Source organism: Dermochelys coriacea, chromosome 14 (assembly GCF_009764565.3).
Source record: "Dermochelys coriacea isolate rDerCor1 chromosome 14, rDerCor1.pri.v4, whole genome shotgun sequence".
Classification (NCBI taxonomy): Eukaryota; Metazoa; Chordata; order Testudines; family Dermochelyidae; genus Dermochelys; species Dermochelys coriacea.
In genome coordinates this window covers 15,056,555-15,079,751 of record NC_050081.1, presented here as the reverse complement: position 1 = coordinate 15,079,751, position 23,197 = coordinate 15,056,555, and the positions used below count along the sequence as shown (strand labels likewise).

The following is a 23,197-nucleotide window of genomic DNA, read 5'->3' as shown; positions in this document are numbered from 1 at the left end:
GGAAATGTGGTCTAGATTAAATTACTGTGAGGTGGGTGCACAACTCCTTGAAAGACCATATTCAAAGAGTAGTTATTAATGGTTCGCTGTCAAACTGGGGAGGGGACACATATGGGGTCCCACAAGGGTCAGTTCTGGGTCCATTACTATTCAATATTTTCATTAATAACTTGGATAATGGAGTAGAGAGTATGCTTATAAAATTTGCAGATGACACAGAACTGGAAGGGGTTGCCAGGAGGACAGGCTTAGAATTCAAAACGATCTTGACAAATTGAGAGAATGTCTGAAATGAACAAGATTAAATTAAATAAAGACAAGTGCAAAGTACTACACTTAAGAAGCAAAAATCAAATGCACAGCTACAAAATGGGGAATAACCGGCTAGGTGGTAGCACTGCTGAAAAGGATCTGGGGGTTATAGTGGATCACATTTTGAATATGAGCCAACAATGTGATGCCGTTGTGGAAAAAAAGCTGCTATTATTCTGGGGTACATTAACAGGACTGATGTAAGACACAGAAGGTAATTTTTTCTCTCTACTTGGCACTGGTGAGACCTCAGCTGGAGTACTGCGTCCAGTTCTGGGTGCCACACTGCAGGAAAGATGTGGACAAATTGGAAAGAATCCAGAGAACAATAAAATGACGAAAAATTTACAAAAGCCAATCTATGAGGAAGCGTTAAAAAACTGGGCATGTTTTGTCTTGAGACAAGAAAACTGAGAGGCAGAGCCTGATAAGTCTTCAGAAGTGTTAAGGGCTGTTATAAAGAGGACAGTGATCAAATGTTCTCCATGTCCACTGAAGGCAGGGCAAGAAGTAATGGGCTTAATCTGCAGTAAGAGATTTAGGTCAGATATTAGGGAAAACTTTCTAGCTGTAAGGGCAGTTAAGTCTTGGAATAGGCTTCTAAGCAGTGAAGTCTCCATTAATGGAGGTTTTTAAGAACAGATTGGAAGAAACACCTCTCAGGGATGGTCTAGGTTTACGAGGTCCTTCCTCAGTGCAGGGTGCTAGATACGATGACCTCTTGAGGCCCCTTCCAGCCCTACATTGCTAGAGTATATAGTCTTTTGATTTTCCAGATAACCTGGACATTTGCTACTTACTATTTTTGAAGATTATGGTAAAAGTGGCATTTACAGTTAAAAAGTGTTGGATCCCAAGGTACAAAGATAATGGGGTTTTGTTGGATTTCTATAAACTCACTTTGTGGAACATCTAGAAAAGCCACAAAATCTGCCTTCCCCTGGTTACTTTTTCCCTGGGTCATTCTCTAAGGAATAGGAATCTGTCAGGTTTTATCATTCCTCTACATCCTGCAGTATAGTTTGGTTTTGAGACTTCATACTCTTTTAACACTACTAACGCATGTGTTTAGTAGGATCACTGGGAAGCAGCTGAACTACGAATGCTGGTCAGTGTATACAATGAATCTGTATTGCAATGTAAGTGCTTTTCTCCTGCTGTTTCACTCCAAGAGACGGATCTCTCATATTTACAAACTAAAGAATAAATAAATCAGCCTTATTAAGTATCCAGAAATGCTCCATTAACATATGCTGGCCCCTTACCCCATATGGTGCGTGTCCAGACAGAGCTGTGTGGGCTCTAAAATGTTATTACAGTGGAGTGTGTCATTTGGAAGCACTGCCATTGTTCCCCTGCTGCTACTGGTATCAGGGCCTTCCTGCTCCGAGGCAGGCTGCTACTTTAACATCTTCTTTTTCTTCTTCCTTGCAGGAGAAGGTGAGGCTGAGGTACAGACTGACTTTCACTTTGGGCGACCAGCCCAGCACAGAGGTTGGTGAAGTGGATCAGTTTCCCCCAGTAGATCAATGGGGTAATCTATGACCCAGCGAGTCTGCCACAGTCTCCATGAGAGGACCAGGCAAGGATCCCAAAGGGACTGAAATGAATGTGACGTGGAAGGGGCACACATGCTATCCACTGGTGATGTTTAGCTTTGTTTACATGTCCTGACCACTTCGCTTGTAGCTTTAGTCTGGAATGTTTTACCTCGGGATGAAGTGGGCCCGGGGCATCTATGCCAAGAATGAACTGAGTGGCAGCCAGAGAGAGGCTTTGCTGGCTGCTTTATCTTGGCCTCTGGGTGAATCTGGTTCTATCTTCCACTTTGTTATTAAACTTGAAATTATGGTGTTCTGGAAGGGAGACCTGTAGCCCAGAAGGGGATTGGTCAGCTTCCTCCCTTGCTGTTGTGCACAGATGCCTACAGGCTGGTAGGGTTATGACGCCATCCCGAGTTTCCTCGGTGCAGAGCCCTCATGTCTGTGCCTGCCCTAAGGCTTTTGTCTCCTTGACACCTGAACTGAACCTCCTAGGCATGCTGTGCAGTAACCACTGGCTCCAAGACGGGAGGGTTTTTTTTTTGTTTTTTTACAGTAAAATGACACTTCTTGCCCCCTGTTCTCCTTTCCAAGGGCCAGCCTAAGCCAGTGCTGCCCATTCAGACAGTAATTGCGCATTGTGAGACACTCTCTTTAGTTGCTTTCTTTTATTTTATACTTCCAGCTGTCTCTGCACTGTCTGTCTTCCAGGCAGCTTGTGCTAATTTTTGTACTCACATGCGTGTATTGAATATTCTTCTGCCTTCATCACATTCCATAGTATGGGGGAGAGGAAATGTGTGTAGCGAGAAGGTAAAACCAACAGGGCCAAAGGGCTCCAGTTGTCTTTGACTGAGTGGACAGCACAGGTTACACTGATAAAGGATGGCAACTATAGTGCAGCAGCCTCAGTGCAACCACTAATCAGGTGCAGAGGCTGGACCAGGGGTAAGGAGAAAAGCCTCTCAGTTCCCCTTGTGCAGGCGGTATTATTATTAAAGTTGAATAGAGTGTTCTCTTGAAAAGACTAGGAATACAAATGTAAATAGTAGAGCTATAGGACATCTAATGGTAAGTGAGCAGATTGATGAAAGTAAGGCAGAATCCACTAGGCTGTAATGGTGCACTGCTGGGTTTAGAACCCTATTTTATTTGTTCCCAGTATTAAGTGGCTAAGTGCAATTGTCTCCACAAAGGGAAAACCAACTGTATTTTAAATCATGGGGCTCAGCCGAGTGAGCCCTCTAGCTACATGAATTAGGAGACGTAGTTCAATACACTGAAAGTTTGATTCCAGCAGTCTCTCCCCCCACTCTTAATTTAAAACCTACACAATCCTTCAGTGACTTTTTAGCAAATTGTTTTAAAGAAGCATTTTTTCCTGTTTTAAATCTGTAACCTTACACTCCTGTGAAGACAGTATGTGGAGTGGCTGTATGAAAACTTAATTACACTAGACAAAGTATTTCTAGCAGTGCAAGGTACAGGCAAACAGATCTTAAATAGTGAAGGGAATGGTCAGCCTGACTGTCCAGACTCAGTACAGCAGGAAGATACTCCAGCCTATTATAAGAATAAAGCTAAAATGAGGAAGTGCTGCTGGATTTAATGGAGGTTATAAAACCCATTACTGTAAGTAAAGCTCGGAATTCTTTCTAGCCATCTTATACTTTCCACTGTGGCTCCATGTTTTTCTTCAGAGTAGTGAGAAATACGAACCACAAGGAGAAGTGAAAGACAAGGCAGATGCCCTGATGCGAAGGGGGCACTAGCCATTGAAAGGTAAGCGTAGAAGTAAAAATCCAAACTCAGCTTGCTAAGTGTCAGCGCTGGTTTGGCACTCAGGACCAAGGCATGTGGCCTCCTCAGTTGTCTTTGAGTGGAAGATGCTCCTGGATTCTGAAAAAAAGCAGCAGCTGTGTTCTTAAACTGACAGAAAGAGGTGGTGAGCAAGGAACATTCTTTCTGCTTTCAACATGTGCCTCACTGGCATTGTAGACAATACATTTAGGGGCTTCGCTTAGCTCTTTAAGTCTGCCCAGGTGCTGTAACGTATTGTTAGGAAGCAGATTTCACTGCTTGAGATGCCTAGAAGTGACTCTCACGGTGGCTTTGAGGAAAGCAGAAGAGCCCAAGTGCTTTCTGCAGAATGGCTTCATCTTCCTTGTTAACGGCACTGCAGTGCCCATGCTGTATAGTCAAAGGGCAAAGTACCATAGTCTCACTGTGGGGAAAAGTATTGTACAAGCTTTGGAAATTAAACTATTTATGAATGTTACTTGTTCATAGGTTGAGGTTGCAGCTTCATACTGAGCCATCATATTGTAAATATGTCTCCAATGCATTTGTTTTGCTGCATGTTAAATAAACTGTTTTCCCTACTTTGCTCTGCGTGCCACCCTTTGTGACAAACTGAGGAGTAGGTTGCAGTTTATGGAAGCCCTGAGATTCAATCCACCAACCCAAAGGAGGTAGTGTCGGCTACATTCATCAGGTTTGAAAGGTGGGCTATTCAAATTCAGTTCTAGTTACAAGAGACGACACAACTGAAATGGTATCAGAGGCAAATGTTACACATGTTTAGCTATCTGACTAACCATGTAGGTAAGCCGGGCAAGCATCCCCCTGCAAGCTGACTTGTAGCAACCAAATCCTTCACAGGAATCTAGGGCCATTGAATGCATGTTGGGGGCAGTTTATCGCTAAATGAATGTGGAGTGGGGGGAGACTTCCTACATGTTCATTGTCATTTAAAACAACATTTAGAGAAGACAGACAACGCTGGCACAAGAACAGCTAAAAATATGCAAAACAAGACATTTATTCTTAGAAAAGCAGTCAGTTTTATGTACAGTATGCCACAGAGTTACTTCAGTAGCCCCTTCTCATGATCCTTCCAATGTGCCCTCCTTGACAATAGCTCGGGCAAGGTTTCGTGCAAGAGCAAGTCTCAGGATTTCCACCTTGGTGGTCTCAAAGTCATCAGCCTAGAAACAAGAATAGTTTTATGGAGATTTGCTTCCTCTTTCCCATGCTACCCCAGTTGAATCATCCAGTTGACCTCAGGCCAACATTACCTGGAGTTTCTGGTTATCTGTCTTTCCAGCTGTCAGGTCCTCCAAGCAGCGCATCAATTCGTAGGTCTGCTCTGCTGAAAATATTACCTGTGGGAAAGAGACCGTTTGCTTAAAACATTAACCACTTATCTAGGAGATCCAGAATGAGAGGCTCCGGAGGGATAGGTCAATGAGAGGAGAATGCTCCTGCATGCCCATGACTCCATTTGGACCACTTAACACCTGGTAAATCATGGGTCTTGCACTTGTGAGGCTGTAATTTTCTGAATGGACCATAAGCTAGAGGAATGCACACTGGAAAATCCCAAATTCAAGCACCAAAAACAACTGGGCAAGTCTGTAGCAAGCCTAAATCCTCAACAATGCATTGAGTCTGCTACTTTGAAAGGAGAGGGCTGAATTTATGCTGATTTACAGCCCTATCCCTCACCACCTGCAATCCTAGTGTAAACATAAGGATTTCACAAGATGTGCATCAGAGATTAATTTTGTCCTAAGTGCTCTGCATCCTCCTTGCCACCACTGGTCATGACTTTCACATGGACACACATTTCTTGAACAGCCAAATCTAACTCATTTGCATGAGAAGTATGGAGAGTCGCTTGTGTCAGTTATGGGGGGGGGGACATGTACTTCTGAGATACCCTGTCATATTTGTGTACACCTACTTCCAGTTAGGAAAAAGAGGGGTGCCTGTGGGTCAACAAGCATAGTGGTTGTGCCGTTGCATCAGAACCCCACATTCACCTCTTTCTGCTCCAGGAGGGGAAGAGCATCAATTAACAGGGTCATCCAGAAGGAACATGGAGCAATACGAGCCGTCATCAGCATCAGAAGCAGCTTGGCAGCTTCAGAGAACCGTTTCTCACCATACAGCCGATGGAATTCTCGGTACTTCCCTGTGCGTGTGGTGGGCAAGGGGAATAAAACGTTAGCTGCAGTCAGAAGATCCCGGGCTTTGGTTACAAAAAAAATAAGAGGGTAATCCTGCTAATACGAAGCCTGTGGTACAACTCCCAGAACTTAAATGGGTGGAAGACTGGGCCCTTTGGCAGGTCTGGGTTAAAGAGGGACACTGGAATCTTGTACAATTTATACATCCAACTAGCTTAATAAATACCGGATGAGGACAGAAGGAAAACTGCCTTTTTTTGATGTTTACCACTTGAACCTGCTTAAAGGACAACACCCCAGTTTGTTCAGGGCAATATAGCAAGCATCTGTGCGGCATCTTCCAAAATAGCTCAGAGAACAGTTTTAAATCAAACACATTCTGCAAGTCACCATTTCCTTTAAAGGCAGCCTGCAAGGGAAGAAGTGGGCCTCTGCCCTGAGGACCTGGTTTAGAACATAACAGGGTTTGAAAGGCTTTCCGGAAAGCACTGATTTTTCTGATTGCTTATATTGGAAGTTTAGATCTTTGTTAACCTGCAAGTCTCGGAACCCCCAGGACCTGGTTAGGAGAAGATCTGACACCTAGGAAGTGAAGTGGTTAATTGAGGAGGGAAGGGATTTCACCAAAAGATAGGCAGGTATTGACAGCGTACAGTTTGGTGCCACCAAGGGAAAGAAGTTGTGCATATACAAAGGAAGCGGATGGAGCCCTTCTGGTGCTATTTGGCAGAGGGCCAGCCCCCTAGTTCCTGTATGGAGTCAAGTCCTCCTCACTGTGAGCTTGGAGTTCCATGCTGAACAAATAGAGCTCTGGAGATGTACTTTGGAGAGCTCTAAGCAGTGAGCAGAACTAACATATGGGCAAGATAACTAGCACAAGGGGGTTGCCTTTGTATGGATCTAGGAAAATTGGCACATACGTTTTTCCAGGTTCTGATCACTAACTCCTCACAGGAAGCACCACTAGATAGGGAAACAGATGGGAAAACTAAATGCTTACTGAATTAGGTTTTAGTTTAGATCTATAAATCCCAGAGCCCTACTACTACCTGCACAAACGGGTGGAACATCAGAGACCTTCTGTGAATGCAGTTTGAGGTAAAACAGTCTGCCAACAACAGCAAGAGGACAACATCCCTAACCACACACAGTAATTTCCTCTCCCCCTGACATCTGTAATGGACTCAGGATGTAAAGGGGAGAAGAAATTAAGAGAACCAGTAGCAGCTCCAGAGAAATGGTTATAGGGTGAACACCACTCTAAAGCAGTTCTAGGAAGGGTCTGCAGGCAGCAGATTCTCACCAAGAAACGTCAGCCGATCACTGAGCAGCATGGAGGGGCCCAGGTTGTCGATAAGGTCCAGGTCTGAGAAGCTGCCCCTCTCACAATAATCCTTCAGGAACCTAGAGGGAAGTGGCACACGCTGGAGGTCAGAGACTGGTGTTCACCAGGTTCAGCCTACGCTTCCCAGAAGCTTAATTACCCAGTGTCACTCTGTTTTAATCACCCTCCCGAAGAGCCAAAACCAGTCCACGGAGGCAGGGCCCATTCAGATGTTACTGTGTATGTTTAATATACCCATCTCCGCACCCTTTATTTCTGTTGTTGTTCAGGATATTTGCAGTCACCAGGATTTGTTTTTAAAAGCAAAGGTGGAAGAACAGCAGCACAGCAATCCACCCTGAGGCAAAGAGATGCATAAACAGCTCTGCCAGCTCATAACAAAGGCTTTGTTTTTCTACTGCACAGAAGAGGTGATAAGCAGCAGGAGCAAATTAAGTCTTAAGAGTTTTTCCAGTGGAGCCTTTATTATGCTGCTGCTTTCAGTGCCTGCTTCCTGTGTTAGCAAAAAGAAAAGGAGGACTTGTGGCACCTTAGAGACTAACAAATTTATTTGAGCATCAGCTTTCCTGACTTTCCTCACTTCATGCGAATACAGACTAACATGGCTGCTACTGTGAAACCTGTCATTATGCAAGGCTTCCTGTGTTGGTTTTCTTCCGCATTCTGTTCAAGTAAATAGAGTCCCTCCCCCTCCTAAAACAAGACAAAAATAGCACTCCTTTCTCAGGTTACTCAGCCCTGAAATGTGAAATACCTTGCGCTTCTATGGCAGTTTTTCCCAAACAAATGGGTCCTGGGGGTTGTGGGAAGATTCTAGATGGGTCGCAGGGCACTAGGCAAACATACACTTATCCTAGCCCAGAGAGCAGGGTGGCCCCCGAGGAGTGTGGGTTGGAGATCAAGCTCGCCCCACGCTCGCCCAACAGTGTCAACTCCTGTCCCAGGGGCTGGGCCCAGTTCCCTGCTCTGGGGCATTGTGACCTGGCACAAAGGGTTGCAGTGCCACCCAGCTGCCCAGGATTAGGATTGTGATGGCAGGGCAGAGGGCACATATAGGTAATGGTGGATCACAAACACACCAAAAAAAAAAAAAAAAAAGACAAAATGCAGTTTGTGGGTCACCTTAGCAAAACGTTTGGGAACTAATGTTCTAGAGCATCTTCTACCCACTGATCTCAAAGTTACAATTTAATCCTAGCTGAGACACGGGTACTTTCCCCATTTTGTACTTTCCCCATTTCCTCCAGCTGTAAAAAATGAAGCAGATATATGATACGACTTGTCAAAGATCACACAGGAAGCCTAGAGCAGGTCAGAAATAGAAACCAGATCTCCTTTCTCCCAGCCCTGTGTTCAAACTAGTAAGGTGTTCCTCCTCCCGTACAGCCCCCTCACTGCCTACAAGATTAAGTGCTGAATAGTTTATTCAATTCAAAACTAGGATGTCTGTGAAATAAGGTTATCTATAGGTCTTATCTCCCTATTGTCCTCTCAGGATTGCAGAAGGTGGGGAGGAGAGTGGTAAGGAAAAGAGAAAGGGCTAAGGAAGAAGGATGTTGCAAGCATTGCATAATCCTTTGTCTATGAAAGGGGTCAAAGATTTAATTCACTAGCACAGATGCTGCACTAGTTTGTCCTAAGGGGAGGAAGGTTCTATTCTAAAACAGATTGTCTCAACTAGCCTTCAGAAGAGCCTTCCCAGGACAGTGGTCCCCTCCCCCAACCATTACTGCAGTGTCTCTAAAAGGTTCTGCTCAGTCTAGAGAACAACAAAGACTCACCTGTCCGATATGAGCGTAGCAAACGCTGCGTCCTTGGCTCGGATGCTCCAGGACAGTGCTGAGCCTAAGCGATTGTTCCGCACAGCTCTCATGGCCATGATTTTACAGATGCTGCGAACTTTGGGAGGAAGTGGGGAGAAGAGAAAAATCAGTTTTTAGCAGTTACACCCAGGTCACTATAAGGCAAGGAAATGTCATGAAGAGTCAGTCACCTTGTTCGTGCATCTGTCTCTTCTCACAGATCCTCAGCACCTTGAGAGCTTTTTGCTCTGTGTTGAGGGGGATTCGCTCAATATGAAGCTCCAGGTAAACCTTGCCATACTCTGGACAATGATCAAAATAATCTACCCCCAACTGCCACAGGCTACAAAAGAGGGGAGGAAAAGGTCAAATGTTCCTTCTAAGGAGAACTCTCAATTAAAGCACTTTATTATAGTCAAGAGAAGGATTTGAGTCCTGATTAAGAACAGTAACACTCTGTAGGAGACCCCTGATTAGGACACTCATCTTTGAGACTTAAATTGGCTTTTACTTTTTATCTAGTACTGATCCTATAGTAACCGCTCTGGAATACCGCCACCTGCACCAGCTACTCTGCACACTTCGGGTTGTGACATTTATAACTAGAAAAGAAAGCACTAAAACTATGGTGTAGGGACTTGATGGACTCTAATAGATCTCTTCCCTCTTTAATTCATGGTTCTAGCAGAAGAAGCCCAAAGGCTTTGTCAAACAGCTTGATCGATATCCCTTTCCATAACAAGAGCCACTTAATTGTTCTGCCTTTCACATCATTAACATGAAGGTTTCTCTTCTGTTGCCCAATGTCAGTCTGGTATCTGAAAGCAGGGAAGGAATTGTTACCTGTGATGGGAAAAGAGCCCGGAGGCATACTCCAACAGGAGGAATTCACGCATATTGGAACCAAAACTGCAACAGAAAAGTAACACATTTTAATTCTAACATATACTCAGACTACCATGCAACTACCTAATTTATTAATGACAGGTTAATAAATAAAGGCAGCCCTGTTAGTCTGTATCCGCAAAAAGGAGTACTTGTGGCACCTTAGAGACTAACAAATTTATTTGAGCATAAGCTTTCGTGAGCTACTGTGCTGTAGCTCATGAAAGCTTATGCTCAAATACATTTGTTAGTCTCTAAGATGCCACAAGTACTCCTTTTCTTTTTGCTAATTTATTAAGTGTCTCACACAGTCCAGGCTACAAGTTGTTTTTGTTTTTTTTAAGAAGTCTCTAAGTCTATTTTTTTACATCACATGCACATCAAGGTTTTTTATTGCAGTGAGATCCCTCAATACACACCCATTAACAGCTGCAAGGTTGTATCTCAATGAAAAGTCTCTGCTGAAGCTATTGTTAATAAATACTTTTCATCCTAGAGTTTCTGTGTGTGGTTTACAAACTCCACTGAAAATCGGCCACCTCTTGGGAGAGACATCACAGCTGTTGAATAGCATTCCACAGCTAAAAAAATAATTTAGAAGATTCTTTAGCCAACTGAAACTGCAAGCGAAATTTAGATAGAACGCAATTACTCAAGTTGGAATTTAGCAAAGGCAAGAGGATTAATATTCCTATTTCGTTCAAAATGTGCAATGGGATCTCTAATAACCAGTCAGTTATATTTTACCTGGAAAAACTTCACTGCCATCAGCATAGAAGACCCTAACATCACTCTGAGGCGCTGGTTCAGTATCAACTCAGAGGTGTGGCAGGTTGGCATGCTCTCCTGCAACATCACCTCTTTCAGCACTTGGATTTTCCTTTTTATTCCACAGGTTTCACTGGACTATACAGCACATCCCCTCTCTCTGAATCTCTGATATGTGGTTCTTCACCAAGAAAATACCACATTATCCTTCTATCACCACTCCTTATTTCTACCTCTGGCCTCTGGACAGTTGAGTAAACAATGCAGAGGCACTTACTAGAGATTGTGAGACTGCAGGAGTTTGCAGTGATCCAACAGATCAGTCAGATGAGCCACAAACCACCAGTTGCTCAGGGCGATACTGCATTTACAAAAAGCAAAGGAAGAAAATATCAGCCTGTTAATCAGTGGTTCTCAAACTTTAGCAACCCGACGAGGACCCCTATTTTGATTTAAAATTTTTCACAGATCGACAAGCCCCTTGCTCAGCCCCAGGCCCCACCCCAACTCCACCCCTTTCCCCGAGTCCCCACCCCATCCCACCTCTTCCCGCTCCCCCCCTGTGCTTCCCCCCTCTTTCTGCCCCCTCTCCTAGCATGCCCTGTCCCTCCCTCTCCCTCCCAGTACCTCTTGCACACAGCTGTTGTGAACAGCTGTTCCCGACGTGGGAGGCACGGAGGCGGGGGGAGTTGATCAGCAAGGCTGGTGGTCCCAGACATAATTCCGCCCCCTCCCACTAGCACACCCCATCCCTGCTCCTCCCCCTTCCTCCCAGTGTTGAACAGCTGTTCCCCAGGGTGCAGGAGGCGCTGGGAGAGAGTAAAGAGTTGATCAGTGGGGCCTGCAGATCCCCTGGAGTACCCTCATGGACCCCAGTCTGAGAAACACTGCTGTAACTGACAAGTGACACGTTATGTTTTCTGGCAACATTTCCAACTGTCATAGAAGCAATACACTGCCCTAACCCAACAGGCTTGCAGACGAGTGACAATATGTCACAGACCTAATGAAATGGTATTTTAATTGCCCTCTGCCTTATGTGTTCTTGCCAAAGTCTTTAAAAGGCAGATCAGAAAGGCTCAATTATTCTTCTTATGTGCACATATCTCCACATGCAGGCAGACTCCTCTCCATAAGAGATGCCAACTTGCTGCTGGACTGAGGGCACAGAGAAGCAGTGCTGTATAACCAAGAAGTCAAAGTCTTAGTAAAACTCAACCTGCATTCTTTAATCACTTGATGGATCTCGAACTCAAAGGCTGCCATTAAGATGCTGTCTAGAGGCTCAGGGATGCTCTCTCCTCCCAGGAACAGGTCCAGGCTAGTCTGTGGAAGCCCCAAAAAGACAAGATACAGTCAATGCAAAGGGCCCTGGGGACAGTGCAGGAGAAGAAATTTATTTGGCTGCATCAGCCTTATTTAGACCTTTTTGGAAAAAAATTGGGGGGAGGGGTAGATGGAGAGATAAACAAAAAAAGTGACTGAAAGGGTCAAACAGGATTAATCTGTGTTTTCCTAGAACAGATTCAACACTCTGACTTAAGGAAATTAGCACAGGTATTTGCAGTTTGCAACATTCATGTAGAAACTGAACCAGTTACATGGCACACTGAAAACTCTTGGTCAGCTGCAAATTTTTCACTCATAGCACATGTTTGGAGCTCCCTGCAGGTTGCTGTTCCACTTTCAAACTCTGTAGGAAATCACACAAGTATCTGGACCCTGTAAAACTTCAGCCCTCCCAATGTGGTTTGAATGCAATAACCCCAGACTTACCTGTGCGTAGAAGCGAAGTTCCACTGGCTTCACAGTTGGATGGGAGTAGACAAGTCGGGTGACCAGAAAGTGGTACCAAGTAGTCATGAGCTCCTTCTTCTCCATTATGGCATTCTCATCTCCCAGCAGGATCTAGCACAAAAGAGAAACGCCTCCATAAGCCCCAGAAGACTCACATCTTCATTACTAGCTTCCTTCCTTTTAATCCCTCAGCTCTGCTTCTCTTGGCATCACACCCCTAACAGGACATGCAATCCACAACAACTTAATTAAAACCAAATAACTAAGAGGAAAAGAACAGCAGCTCTTGGGCACGCCATTGAGCACGCCATTGTATTGAGGGGACAGTCTGAGCTGATGGTATCAACTTTGCACTTAGGATAGCAGATTTCAGCAAAGAGCCTCAAAGTGTTTCACAACAGTTAATCAGGCCTCGAAACATGCCTGTGAGCCCAATTCTATAACCAGCATTGCTACCCGACTTATGGAGAGGTGAAGTAAGGGGAAGCCATTTGCCCAAAGTCATGCAGAGTCCAACACTCTAAATTTCCTGCTTTAACCAGCAGACCAACCTTACCTGTGTCCACACAGCACTCCCAATTCTCAGTGGATGGCTACTAGTGCCTTCAAATGTGTGACCACAACCTCCTTCCTTCCCAGCCACAACACACCTTGCAGATGGACTCCATGTGGGGATTAGAAGCAAAGGTCCCATCCTGGAGGTACCGCTGACATTCTTCATGCCAGTGCTGCCATTTCAGTTCCATCTCAGTCAGTGTCTGGGTGTTGCCAATCTGAACCAGGAAGATACATACATATTATAAAGCAAATGCAAAGTCCAACCTCTACAATGGTCATTCAGTGTGACTCTCAAACAAGCCTTTCATGGGCAAAACAAAACACTGGCCCCCAGCAAGGATTTTGATGTGTGCTGCTACCAAGTTTCTCCATCATTTCAGCCATTTAAATATCAAAGTGACAATGTACAGGAACCCACAGGGGACCACAATGAAGCATCTGCTGCCTTTTCACCATGAAAAGATCACTGCAGCACGTGCGGATGACATCTACAAGGAAAATTTTCTGGGAAGTTGTGTAAGAGCTGTCAATTGGAACATTCTGAAGAACTGGAAAAATGACTCCCCCTCTCCAGCATTGAGTAAGAACAGGAACCACCACCAAGGCCATGTTGCCTTTTAACATAATATACTGTTCTCCCTGCATATGGGTCTTATGGGTTGTTATAGAACACGTTTGTTACAGCCAGAAGGTGTCAGAATTCAGATATTTTTGTAGTCAGTAGGCCAAGATGTTATGTTATAGTAGCCCACAGGTGAGATGATACAGAGTGGACTACAAATGCCACCCCCATTACAGACCACTGCATGCATTATTCCCCAGTGGAGCTGTATGAGAAGGCTGCTGCATGCATACAGTAAGAATGGGCATCTTCTTCATCAAGTCATCCAGAATTTTGCACATGCCCATCGACATGGGGTTGGCACTGGCTTCCTTAGAGAGCAAGTGCCGTGCATCATCCATCCGGCCCTGCAGCACGAAGATGTCCACCTGCAAAAATCACCACAGTCCGTGAGCACCAAGCAGAAGCAATGCTGAGACACCAGCATCATGCAGTATCAGACCAAAGGTGAATTTTAACTGATTAAAATTTGTGGCTTAGAAAAGTTAAAGGAACCAAAAGTGCTTAAACTACAGATCCTGTTAACTCAAATGCTTGCACAGAACAAGCCTCCTGGCACAGGGTGAAGGGCCCCTTTAAGAGGGAGGAGAGTCCATGACTCCTCAGCTGCTTCCCAGTTGATTTTAAATGCACCTGGATCATATAAATGGAGACAGACAGACAGTGGAGGAATCAGTTAGGAAAAGGGCCTGAGAGAGACAAGAAAGGGGGAGATGAGAATTGCCTGGAGAGGAAAGGAGAGACGCAGACAGAAGTAGCAGAGGAGAGCTGGTATACAGAGCCAACGGGAAGAAGGTGAAGCATGTTGGTGGTGGGGACTAGCCAAAGCTGGGGAACCCCTGCCAAGTTACAGTACAGTTCATGCAGAGGCCTCTAGGAACCAGCCCTGGTTAGGGGAAACCAAACCCAAAACAAGAAGGTTGATGCTGGAGGGTGGATCCCAGGAGCAAGGGCAGGACTCACAGGCAGGGGGACTGGGGCGAATGAAACACTACAGGAATACCCGCTGCAATACTCCTGAATGGAGAACTGTGGGAAACCACACCCAGAACAAGGGGTTGGTCCTGCAGGGACATTCCCTGGGCATGGGTAGGACCCTCAGGCAGGGAGGCCTGCATGGGAGGAACACTGCAGGGAGTTCTTTCAGACTTGGAGCGACAGTGAAGCATCATGGGGGGGAAAAGTTTGACACTGGGAGCTCTCAGGAGGATAGCCTGGAGAGTGATGCCTTGGAATGAGGGTGAAAAGACAGAGAAGATTGGCGATGGACTCCCTCAAGAGGGTGAGCTGGAAATGATGTCTCAGGAGGGAGCATGAAAAACTGCTATGAACCTGCTATATTTGGGGATTTCAGGGAAAAGGGTTTTATACTGTAGACTACTGTATATGTGCAGGAATTAATTATGCCTAACGGTGGGCTTTTGAATCAGATACTGAAAGAGACTGTTCCTTTTATGGATGGACCTGTCATGCCAGGGCCTGCTGCAGGAGGGCACCCCAGGTGGGGTGGCCCTATAACATCTCCCTATACTGTGCTGGCCCTGGCCTCTATTTTGATCTGAAATCTTCTCTAGGAGTGAAGGTAACAGTTTTCATGATGGCTTTAGCAACTATGCCAAATGTAAGTTTCTGAGATGCAATTTAGTGTACAAAACCACTCATGAGGAAGGAGGGACAGAACATGCATGCAAATGTATAAACTCCTTTGATGGAGACAGCACTAATTTCTTTACTCACAGCATTCCAGAAGTCTTTATGTTTTGATGGATTTTCACTGCTCAGAACTTCACGGACCATGCTGTCTACGTCACAGACATGAAGACGAACCCAGTCGAGGAGGTGAGGCAGGAGATGACCAGCTGTAGGCAGAGAATACATCTCTCCATCAGATCCCTGTTTTAAGTTTCTAACATTATTAGTTTCATAATATATTTCCCAAAGGCAAAAGCAGAGGACAAGTCTACCTAGTCCTCTGGCTCATTCATAGGATTGTTATCTGCCAGGCTCAATCCACCGAAGGCCATGGAAGGCTGCTGCCAAATTAACAAACTCAGAATTTTACAAACTGAAAGGGGATTTGCTCCTTTGTCTATTAACCTGCTCCATGACACAGAGACAAAACAAAGCTAGTTAAGATTGCTAGCTAACATTGTTGTCATTTATCACAGGCACTTCAAAAACAAGATGAATAATTATCATACATCTTATATTGCCCACATGATGCACATAGTTTTACTCTTCATTTTATTTTCCTCTCTAATCTGTTTTCTCTTTGCTGGAAACGAGGAGGAAAACTAATACCAGGTAATTCATTTGCTCTCAACAAACCACCATCAAATGGTCCAGTTTGAGAACCTGTCTTCTGGAGTGTGTGACTGAATAGGCATCGTATGTTTACATATTTTGACTGCCTAAAAAGTAACTTGGATTGAAATCCTCTCCTGGTGTAATTCAACTGACATCAGTGAAGACACTCTAAAATCAGTGGAGCTGCACCAAAGATTGTGGCCCCTAATGGGTAAGTGATTCTTAGCATTTATATATAGTCTGTGCTTATGAATTTAATAGTATTTTGTACTTAGAGGTTGTTTATGCTTGAAATTCAACAACCTGAGAAAAAAATTGTTTGATATCACACTTCTCTATTAATTTCAAGTACTGTGCGCCTACTCCAGTTCCACAGTAGTACAGAGGAAGGCAAAAACTGGAACAGAAAAGAAAAGGGAAAGAGGTCTATTAGTTTAGGGCACAGTGCAAGACAGAAGACAGAACTCTTGTTCGAGACAGGAAGCATTAGGGGTAGGGTTTGTTGCCACTTCCCGGTAACATTAGTATGACTTTTGGAGACATGCCAAGATATGTTCTGATGGGCACATTATACCTTTCTAGAACAAATACCTATGCAAACAAAAATACCTATTAACTTCATTATACTCCAATTCTCACCTGGCACTACTTCAACAAAAAGGATCTCACACAAGTTCCAGATCAGCTCCATTGCGGACAGAATAGAGACCTGAGGAGCAACAGTACAGGTTTCACATGCAACAATCACTCCAGAGTTTCCTAACATAGCAACCAAAGAGACATTTGAACCACAACATGTCAAATATCAGCCTTCCTTCTTATCCACTCCTCTGATAAGTTTACTACTTTGGACAGAAGTGTTTTACTAACATTTCAGAGAAGATCAATAGTCAAATGAGACACTGGGCCACATATTTGATTTAGGAAGCTTCAATGCTGCTTGCACATTAAAATATACCATATTTTGCTTGCACATTAAAATAAAACATCTCCAATCTCTGGTCAACACTAAGATAGTACAGGAATTCTTTCTGACATTAAAGCTTGGGAATCTAAGAGACCTCAATTGAAAGCTACAATGTTTATTTTGATTCTATAAAGATAACTTAAATCTGAATTTATAACCCAAGGAAAAGTTATGATAAAAGGGAAAAGGCCAATATGGCAACATTAATGCTGACAATGCCACAGCTTGTATTCTTTACTCTTCCTGGACAATAGTTCACTATTGCTTCAAGTGCATGATTTCAAGGCTCGCTACAAGCCTCAGCAGTTTTGGGGTGGGACATCAGAGAGGTAGGATCTAAGAGGGGGGCTGGGGTATTAGTTCATGGTTGGATTTTGTTAGAGGGTGAAAGTATCTGAGATCTATAAAATTGGATCTATACATAGATTACATCAGAGCAAGCAGAGCTCTCAGATAACTCCTACAACTTGTCTCTTACAACAGTAGGAGCATACTGCTGCCTATACCACCAATGCAAAAGACTAAGGAAGCAGATTTAGAGCACATCTTTGTCACAACACACTTGCCTAGTGTATTTGCTGGCAATAGTTTTTATTTCCAGTTGTGACTAGATTTCACAATACAATGTTTTTTAAATTACCTGGATGCTGTGCTGGCAGTGCAGCTCAGGGTCCCGGGTAGAAACTGAGGGAAGAGAGAGAGAAGTCAAAACACCCCAAAAACATTTTTCCAGCCCTCTGGTGACACTGCTCAGAAATGAAGCAGTTTCACATTTGGATCCAATGATATGTGTGGTCATTCTCCAATCTCGCTATCAGACTTTTTTAAATGTTATTTGGTATTTCCTTAGTTACTTAGCACCTTTTATTAATTTTGTACAAGTTCTGATCTCTTTTATAAGTGTGACAGAATGCATAACATCATTCTGAGAGCTCTGTGAAAAGATAATATTCATAAGATGTTATAGTAGTAAGCATCTTTCAGTCTCGAGAGACCAGGAGTATGCACCCCTGAGAGGTAAAGAATTTACTCAGTTGATTTTATGGCAGCTGTGATCGTGGCTTAAGAGACCCACTCGAGAGAGACAATCTTTGTCATATCAGTCACAGTTAAAGATGATGTTTTGCTAACCTCCAAGCACCCATTAAATCAGGCACACTGTGGCGGGACAACACCCTACTGTCTGGGGGCTGCCCAGCTTTATGCAGGCAGTGGTTGTCTAGTGAGAAATGATAGCCCCTGATCTATGCCAATCGAGTAAGAGCTTAAAACCAGTGGACTGCTGCCTCCTGTGTTGTGTCGATGCTCGAGGTGAAGCTATAGTACCTCTCCAGGACGCAAGCCTGGACAGACGATATGGAGGCCCTGAGTTGCCCATACATCAGGTGCTCCCCACCCCCCTCGACATCACCAGTAAATCCAGAGGAGACGAAGAACCAATACATCTGGTACCCAATCACCTGCAGGAGTTGCTGGAAAGATACTAAAATATTAGTACCTGACCGCCTTTGGGGCTCCACTCCAGATTTTCTGTCCGAGTTTTCTCTCATAGCCCTGCATTCTTCTGAATTCCCCCACAAGGCAGTGGGGCTTTTCTGTCAGAGGTTGCTCTCTTAGCCTTACACCACCCCCCCGGGCTACCCACAAGGCAGTGGATTTGATGAGGTAGTACCATCTACTCTCATTACGGTAGCAGGCATAGCCTGACCTGACTTTCTATGATGTTATATCTAGAAACAATTTTGGTTGCTGGACTGTATTTCAACATTGATTGATTGTGGTAACTGTCCTGCTAAATGTCATTATTACATATGATATACGATGCTCAGCGGTACAAGAGGAGTAGGAGTAAGGAAGAGAGCAAAGTTATAGATGGGGTGCCACATGCAAGAGAGCCTATTAACTAACAGAACAAGGATGGCACCAACTGTCATCAGACTCTGCCTAAAAGTGAAAATAAAACAGGGACATTACACTTGTAATGATGATCCAGTATGGTTACCTACTCTTCTGACTCTAAGAGTTAGAAGCTTCATTTCCCAGCAGAGAAGATGAGAGGGAATCCTAAATTAATGGAGTGACAAATAAATAATGAGAAGCCTGGCATTCTAAGAGGGACAATAAGAATGACTGTTTGAGGCAGTTAGAAGTGGGGGATTACAAAGTATCTTGAGAAAAGAAAAACATCAGACTTGTGAAGCAGGTGAAAAGATTAAGGAGAGAATCAAAGAGTAGAGAAATAAATTAGAAAGAATAAGAATTTAAAAAGTGAGTGCAAGCTCTGAAAATTCAATTAAAAAATAATGCACAAAGTCTCTCCCTAGGTTTACAAATTGACATGGCACCAAGGGGGTGGAACTGCAGTCTCAACAGTTAGTGAAATCTGAAAACGCTTTTACAGCAGTTATAACAAATTGCAAATGTTATTTTTATGGTCTCGAATACAGTCTCTTCTTAAATGGAGAACTTACTAGCCAACTGGTGCATCTCCTCCATACAGGCTCTTATGACTGAACGGTAGTTTTTACTCACTCGAACCAATCTGCCAAGAATACAAAGGCTTTCTTTAGAGATTTATTTATTTTTAGCTTGTACCTATAGGCTAATAGGGCCCCGATTCTGCAAGTTTCTCTGCAGAGGCAGACCCCTTCTGCACTATACTGAAGTCAGTGGGGCTCCACACAGCCAAGAGGTCTGTCTACTTGCGGGATTGGGGCCTAATTTTGTAAAATGGATATTGGAAACATTAGTTTCACAATATTACAGAGGATCAGCAGCTGAGAGAATTTCAGTTTCATTATCTTCCTCACTGGATATAGATTCATATGTTTGGTAGAAGGGGAGCAACATATTGGTCCTTTCCTGCACAGCATAATTATTATTGTATTACCTTGCCTCGCTTCCTAACAAGACAATCTGTAAAAGGCAAATACACCAGTCATAGGGGAGTTGCTCTCCTACCTCATATCCATCAACAGTGAAGGAGACTGGGTATAAATAAAGGGAACAATCAAGATAAGATACGTTTCTTTAATAAATTCAGAAAATGAACAGGTATGTACTGTATGAACTGTACCTTTAATAATTCTCACAAGGTTACCAACCTAAGGAGATGCATGGACACCACACTATTTGGGAAACAGATCTGAGGGAACCCTTCCCAACCTGCCTTCACCCTCCACTATTAAGTGGCACAGAACAGTCTATCTGAATTGCGCCTCACTATTGACAAGTTCTCCATGGGGGACAGGGAAGCTGACATGTTCTCTGTTTGTTTCAAAACTATCTATCATTTCTGTTTACGCACTGTGCTTTCCTTGACTTCCCAGCCAGTTCTTCCTCACTCCTCTGGAGTCCAACAAAGATCCCATGAGATTCATTGAAGAGTTTGCGTAAGGTCTGCGAGTACACATCTTGATCTTTGCGAACAATGAAAATGTTGGGGCAGCCTGGCCTTTTCTCTGCATGTTCTGAAATGAAGCATGTAAACCATAAAATAGCCAAATGAATCTTCTGCAGTGTCTAATGCAGATAATCCATCTCAACCCTTCAAAAGTTAAAGCCTACTGTAATGGTTCTTAAACTATTAACTGGGAATTTATTTGGTAAGAAGTCTAAGAGTCAGCACAAAAACAGGGCAAGAGGCCCAGAACTACTGATAAAATATCAAACACTCTGTAAAACTCAATTCCAACAAAAATGCTAATAATTTGTGTATGATAATGAAAATACAAATCTCTTCAATATATTAATTCTTAAGTCTGATCACCTATGCTTTATAAACACTGACTGAATTCTCAACTGTGACACCATTTGATGGTGTTCTTGAAGCCTCAACTCCTGGAGTCAAATGACTGCTCAAGAAGTTTCTAGCTCTCATGTTGCAGAATAAAACTTGAAAGAACATGATCTGAGAGTACCCCAAACTCTTGGAAAGGCAAATAAAAAGAACCCCAAATTTATTTTCAAATATCTCATTTTAAGCCAATTTATTTTGGGACCTAACTCACAATTTCTGAACACCTGAGGTTAGGCGTACCCCTGTTCGCTCTGCATTAGTAGTTAGTAAACTCCACCAAGATAAACACTCAAGAATGAAAAAAAAAAGTTATCCACCTTTTGGGAACAAAGTTTCATACACCAGCATCTCTCCAGGTCCCCAGGCAAAACACATTTGCTTCCTGGTGGAGTCCACCCCAGGAATCAGCTGTTAGGAAACAGGGCAGAGGGTTTGTCAAGAATGCAGCTGCTCTGTAAGAGAATTGAACAGGCAAACATGATTCCTCTTCCCCTTTTAGGGTATGTTCACCCTGCATCTGGGAGTGAACCTCCCAACTTGGGTCCATAGGCTCATCTATACAGCCATTTTTAGCACACTAGGGCAAGCCCCACTAGCACAAGTCTGTCTACACGTGCAGGGACCCTTGCTCTCAGACACAGTAGAGACATGCCCTCAGTTTTCCCATCTGTAAAATGGGATAATGATACTACCCTCCCTTGTAAAGCACTTTGAGATCTACTGCAGAAGGGCACAGGGTGCTGCTCTGATTATCCCTGCATCTTTTTGAGGGAGGGCTCATTTGTGCTAACGAAGGAAGACAACCAGTATTGCACAGGCACGAGAGCGAAAAGCTGAAGTGAGCCCCAACAGCCGCTCCCCTCTACCCCGCGTGCCCCCTGGCCCGTACCCTCCCCCACCCTAGTGTTCCTGGCAGAGGGTGTCCAGCCCCCCCCACCCGGCAGACGGGGGCTCGCTCTGTCCTACAGTAAGCGGCGGCTCCACGTCCAGCTCCTCCATGTCAGCAGCGGGCTCGCCAGGCCGGGGACGGCGACAGGCAGCGGAAGAGAACGAGCTCCGCCGCCACAACAGAGGGCCCGCACCCAGGGAGCCCCGCCCAACGCCGGCCGCCGCGCAGAGACAGAGGCCCCTGGTTCGGGGCTGTCCTGCGGTGCCTGCAGAACTCTACTCCTCCGGGCCCTTATTGCTTCAAGCTTCCCCTCTCGATCAGCTCCCTGGGAAGGGGTGGGGACTAGTGTGTGTTAGAAGGGGGGGGTAAATCCTTCCTGTGTGGGCTTTATGTTGAGATTGGGGAGGCCCTGAACCGGACACTCCGATGGTGCGACGGGCTCTGGAAGGACCCCGCGAAGCTATATAGGCGGGAGAGTCGGCGGAGGCGCGTCAGTCAGGCAGCGTTGGGGTTTGCGCTGGGTGCGGTAGTTGGCGGCTGTTTCCGGGGTCAGCTGCTGGGGTTTCTTCAGGATCCCGGCTTGCCCGTAGGTCAGGCCTCTGGTTGTCCCTCCCTAGCGCTGGCAGGGCAGCTGAGCTGCTCGCAGGGGGGGCGTTGCCCCGTGCTGTAGCTGTCGCCCTTGAGCCTGGTGATGGCTGTAGGGCGCCCTCATATCGCGCCAGTGGGCAGCGGCACCCCCTCGGGATGGAGCGGGAAGGCCGGCGGTATTGGTGTGTTCCCGTGGGGGGCGGGAGCTGTAACGGGTTCTCACTGGTGTGTTGCTGGTCCCCGGGAGTGGCGGGTGCTTCGCCATCCCTGTGAGCCCAGAAATAACTCGGGGATGAGAGATCGTTGTCCCAGCAGGGCTGGCGGAAACCCTGTCTGCTAGCTGCCTCTTTCCCTCCATCTGCATAGGTGGGGAGGATGGAGTAAATTGGTGTGATGGAGGGGCTGCCTGATCTGCTCCACAGCCTGGGCCTTGCTGCTGGTAGTCTATTCTGCACACTGATGGGTATCATTATCTGCGTGAGTTGAGGTGTAGAGAGTGGAGTTATCCATCCCTTGACACCAGGGGACCTTAAGCTGGCATATGCCTCCCCATTTATGATGGTCATTGTTATCATTTTTCTTCTTGCGAAGGGGCTCAGAGAAACTTCTTAATGGTTGAAGTGCCTACACAGGTGCTCTTGAACGATGACGAACAGGGCAGCAGATGGCTGGGTGCTTTGAAATACTACTAGCCTCTACCCATCTCACCAGGCTGACTTGGGATCATGAAGTTAGCATGGGATTTCAGGTTCTCTGCTCTCCCCTCCTTTGGTCTGACAATGAACTTCTCTAAGAGCCCCAGATGCCCAGACAGGCCTTGCCTTTCATGCAGTATCTGGTCAGGGCCAGAGGGTGCTGGTATTAGCCTCTATGCCTACCTAGGCCAAGCTAGGGAGTTGTGAGGTCAGCATGAAACTTCATCTTGCCCTTTTTGGGGACCTTGAAGCTTTTCAAGCTATCTGGGATTGTGGCAAACAGCAAACTCTTTCTTGAATTCACCACTTGCCTAGCCAAGAAGCAAAAAAGCATTGTGTACTGGAAAATTG

The 23,197-nt window shown here is 45.0% G+C and overlaps 2 protein-coding genes across 6 annotated transcripts in view; one reads left to right on the top strand and one right to left on the bottom strand.

The window, feature by feature from the left end:
* GGA3 (golgi associated, gamma adaptin ear containing, ARF binding protein 3) overlaps positions 1-4,234 on the top strand; it is a 36,931-nt gene extending 32,697 nt beyond the window's left edge. For both annotated transcript variants that reach the window (XM_038372013.2, XM_038372012.2), the window contains exon 17: positions 1,747-4,234. In XM_038372013.2, coding sequence (XP_038227941.1) covers positions 1,747-1,857 — 111 coding nt within the window. In that variant the 3' untranslated portion in view covers positions 1,858-4,234. The remainder of the gene's footprint in view (positions 1-1,746) is intronic.
* On the bottom strand, positions 2,974-21,924 carry NUP85 (nucleoporin 85). 4 transcript variants are annotated; one of them, XM_043497548.1, is made up of 20 exons: positions 21,641-21,924; positions 20,992-21,082; positions 20,183-20,345; positions 19,347-19,417; positions 17,516-17,559; positions 16,548-16,617; positions 15,339-15,460; positions 13,835-13,969; positions 13,072-13,194; positions 12,401-12,532; positions 11,844-11,950; positions 10,902-10,985; positions 9,815-9,880; positions 9,163-9,314; positions 8,951-9,068; positions 7,128-7,228; positions 5,678-5,829; positions 4,931-5,017; positions 4,706-4,840; positions 2,974-3,752 (listed from the first exon to the last, which is right to left on the bottom strand). In XM_043497548.1, the coding sequence occupies exons 1-19, from the start codon at positions 21,671-21,673 to the stop codon at positions 4,739-4,741; spliced, it is 1,953 nt and encodes a 650-aa protein (XP_043353483.1). In that variant the 5' UTR covers positions 21,674-21,924; the 3' UTR covers positions 2,974-3,752; positions 4,706-4,738. The 4 variants fall into 4 exon arrangements, with proteins under 4 accessions (XP_043353483.1, XP_038227378.1, XP_038227379.1 ...); XM_038371450.2 differs by lacking the exon at positions 2,974-3,752 and having other exon boundaries at positions 4,657-4,840; XM_038371451.2 differs by lacking the exon at positions 2,974-3,752 and having other exon boundaries at positions 4,657-4,840; positions 20,992-21,126; positions 21,641-21,776.
* Positions 21,925-23,197: the final 1,273 nt, after the last annotated feature.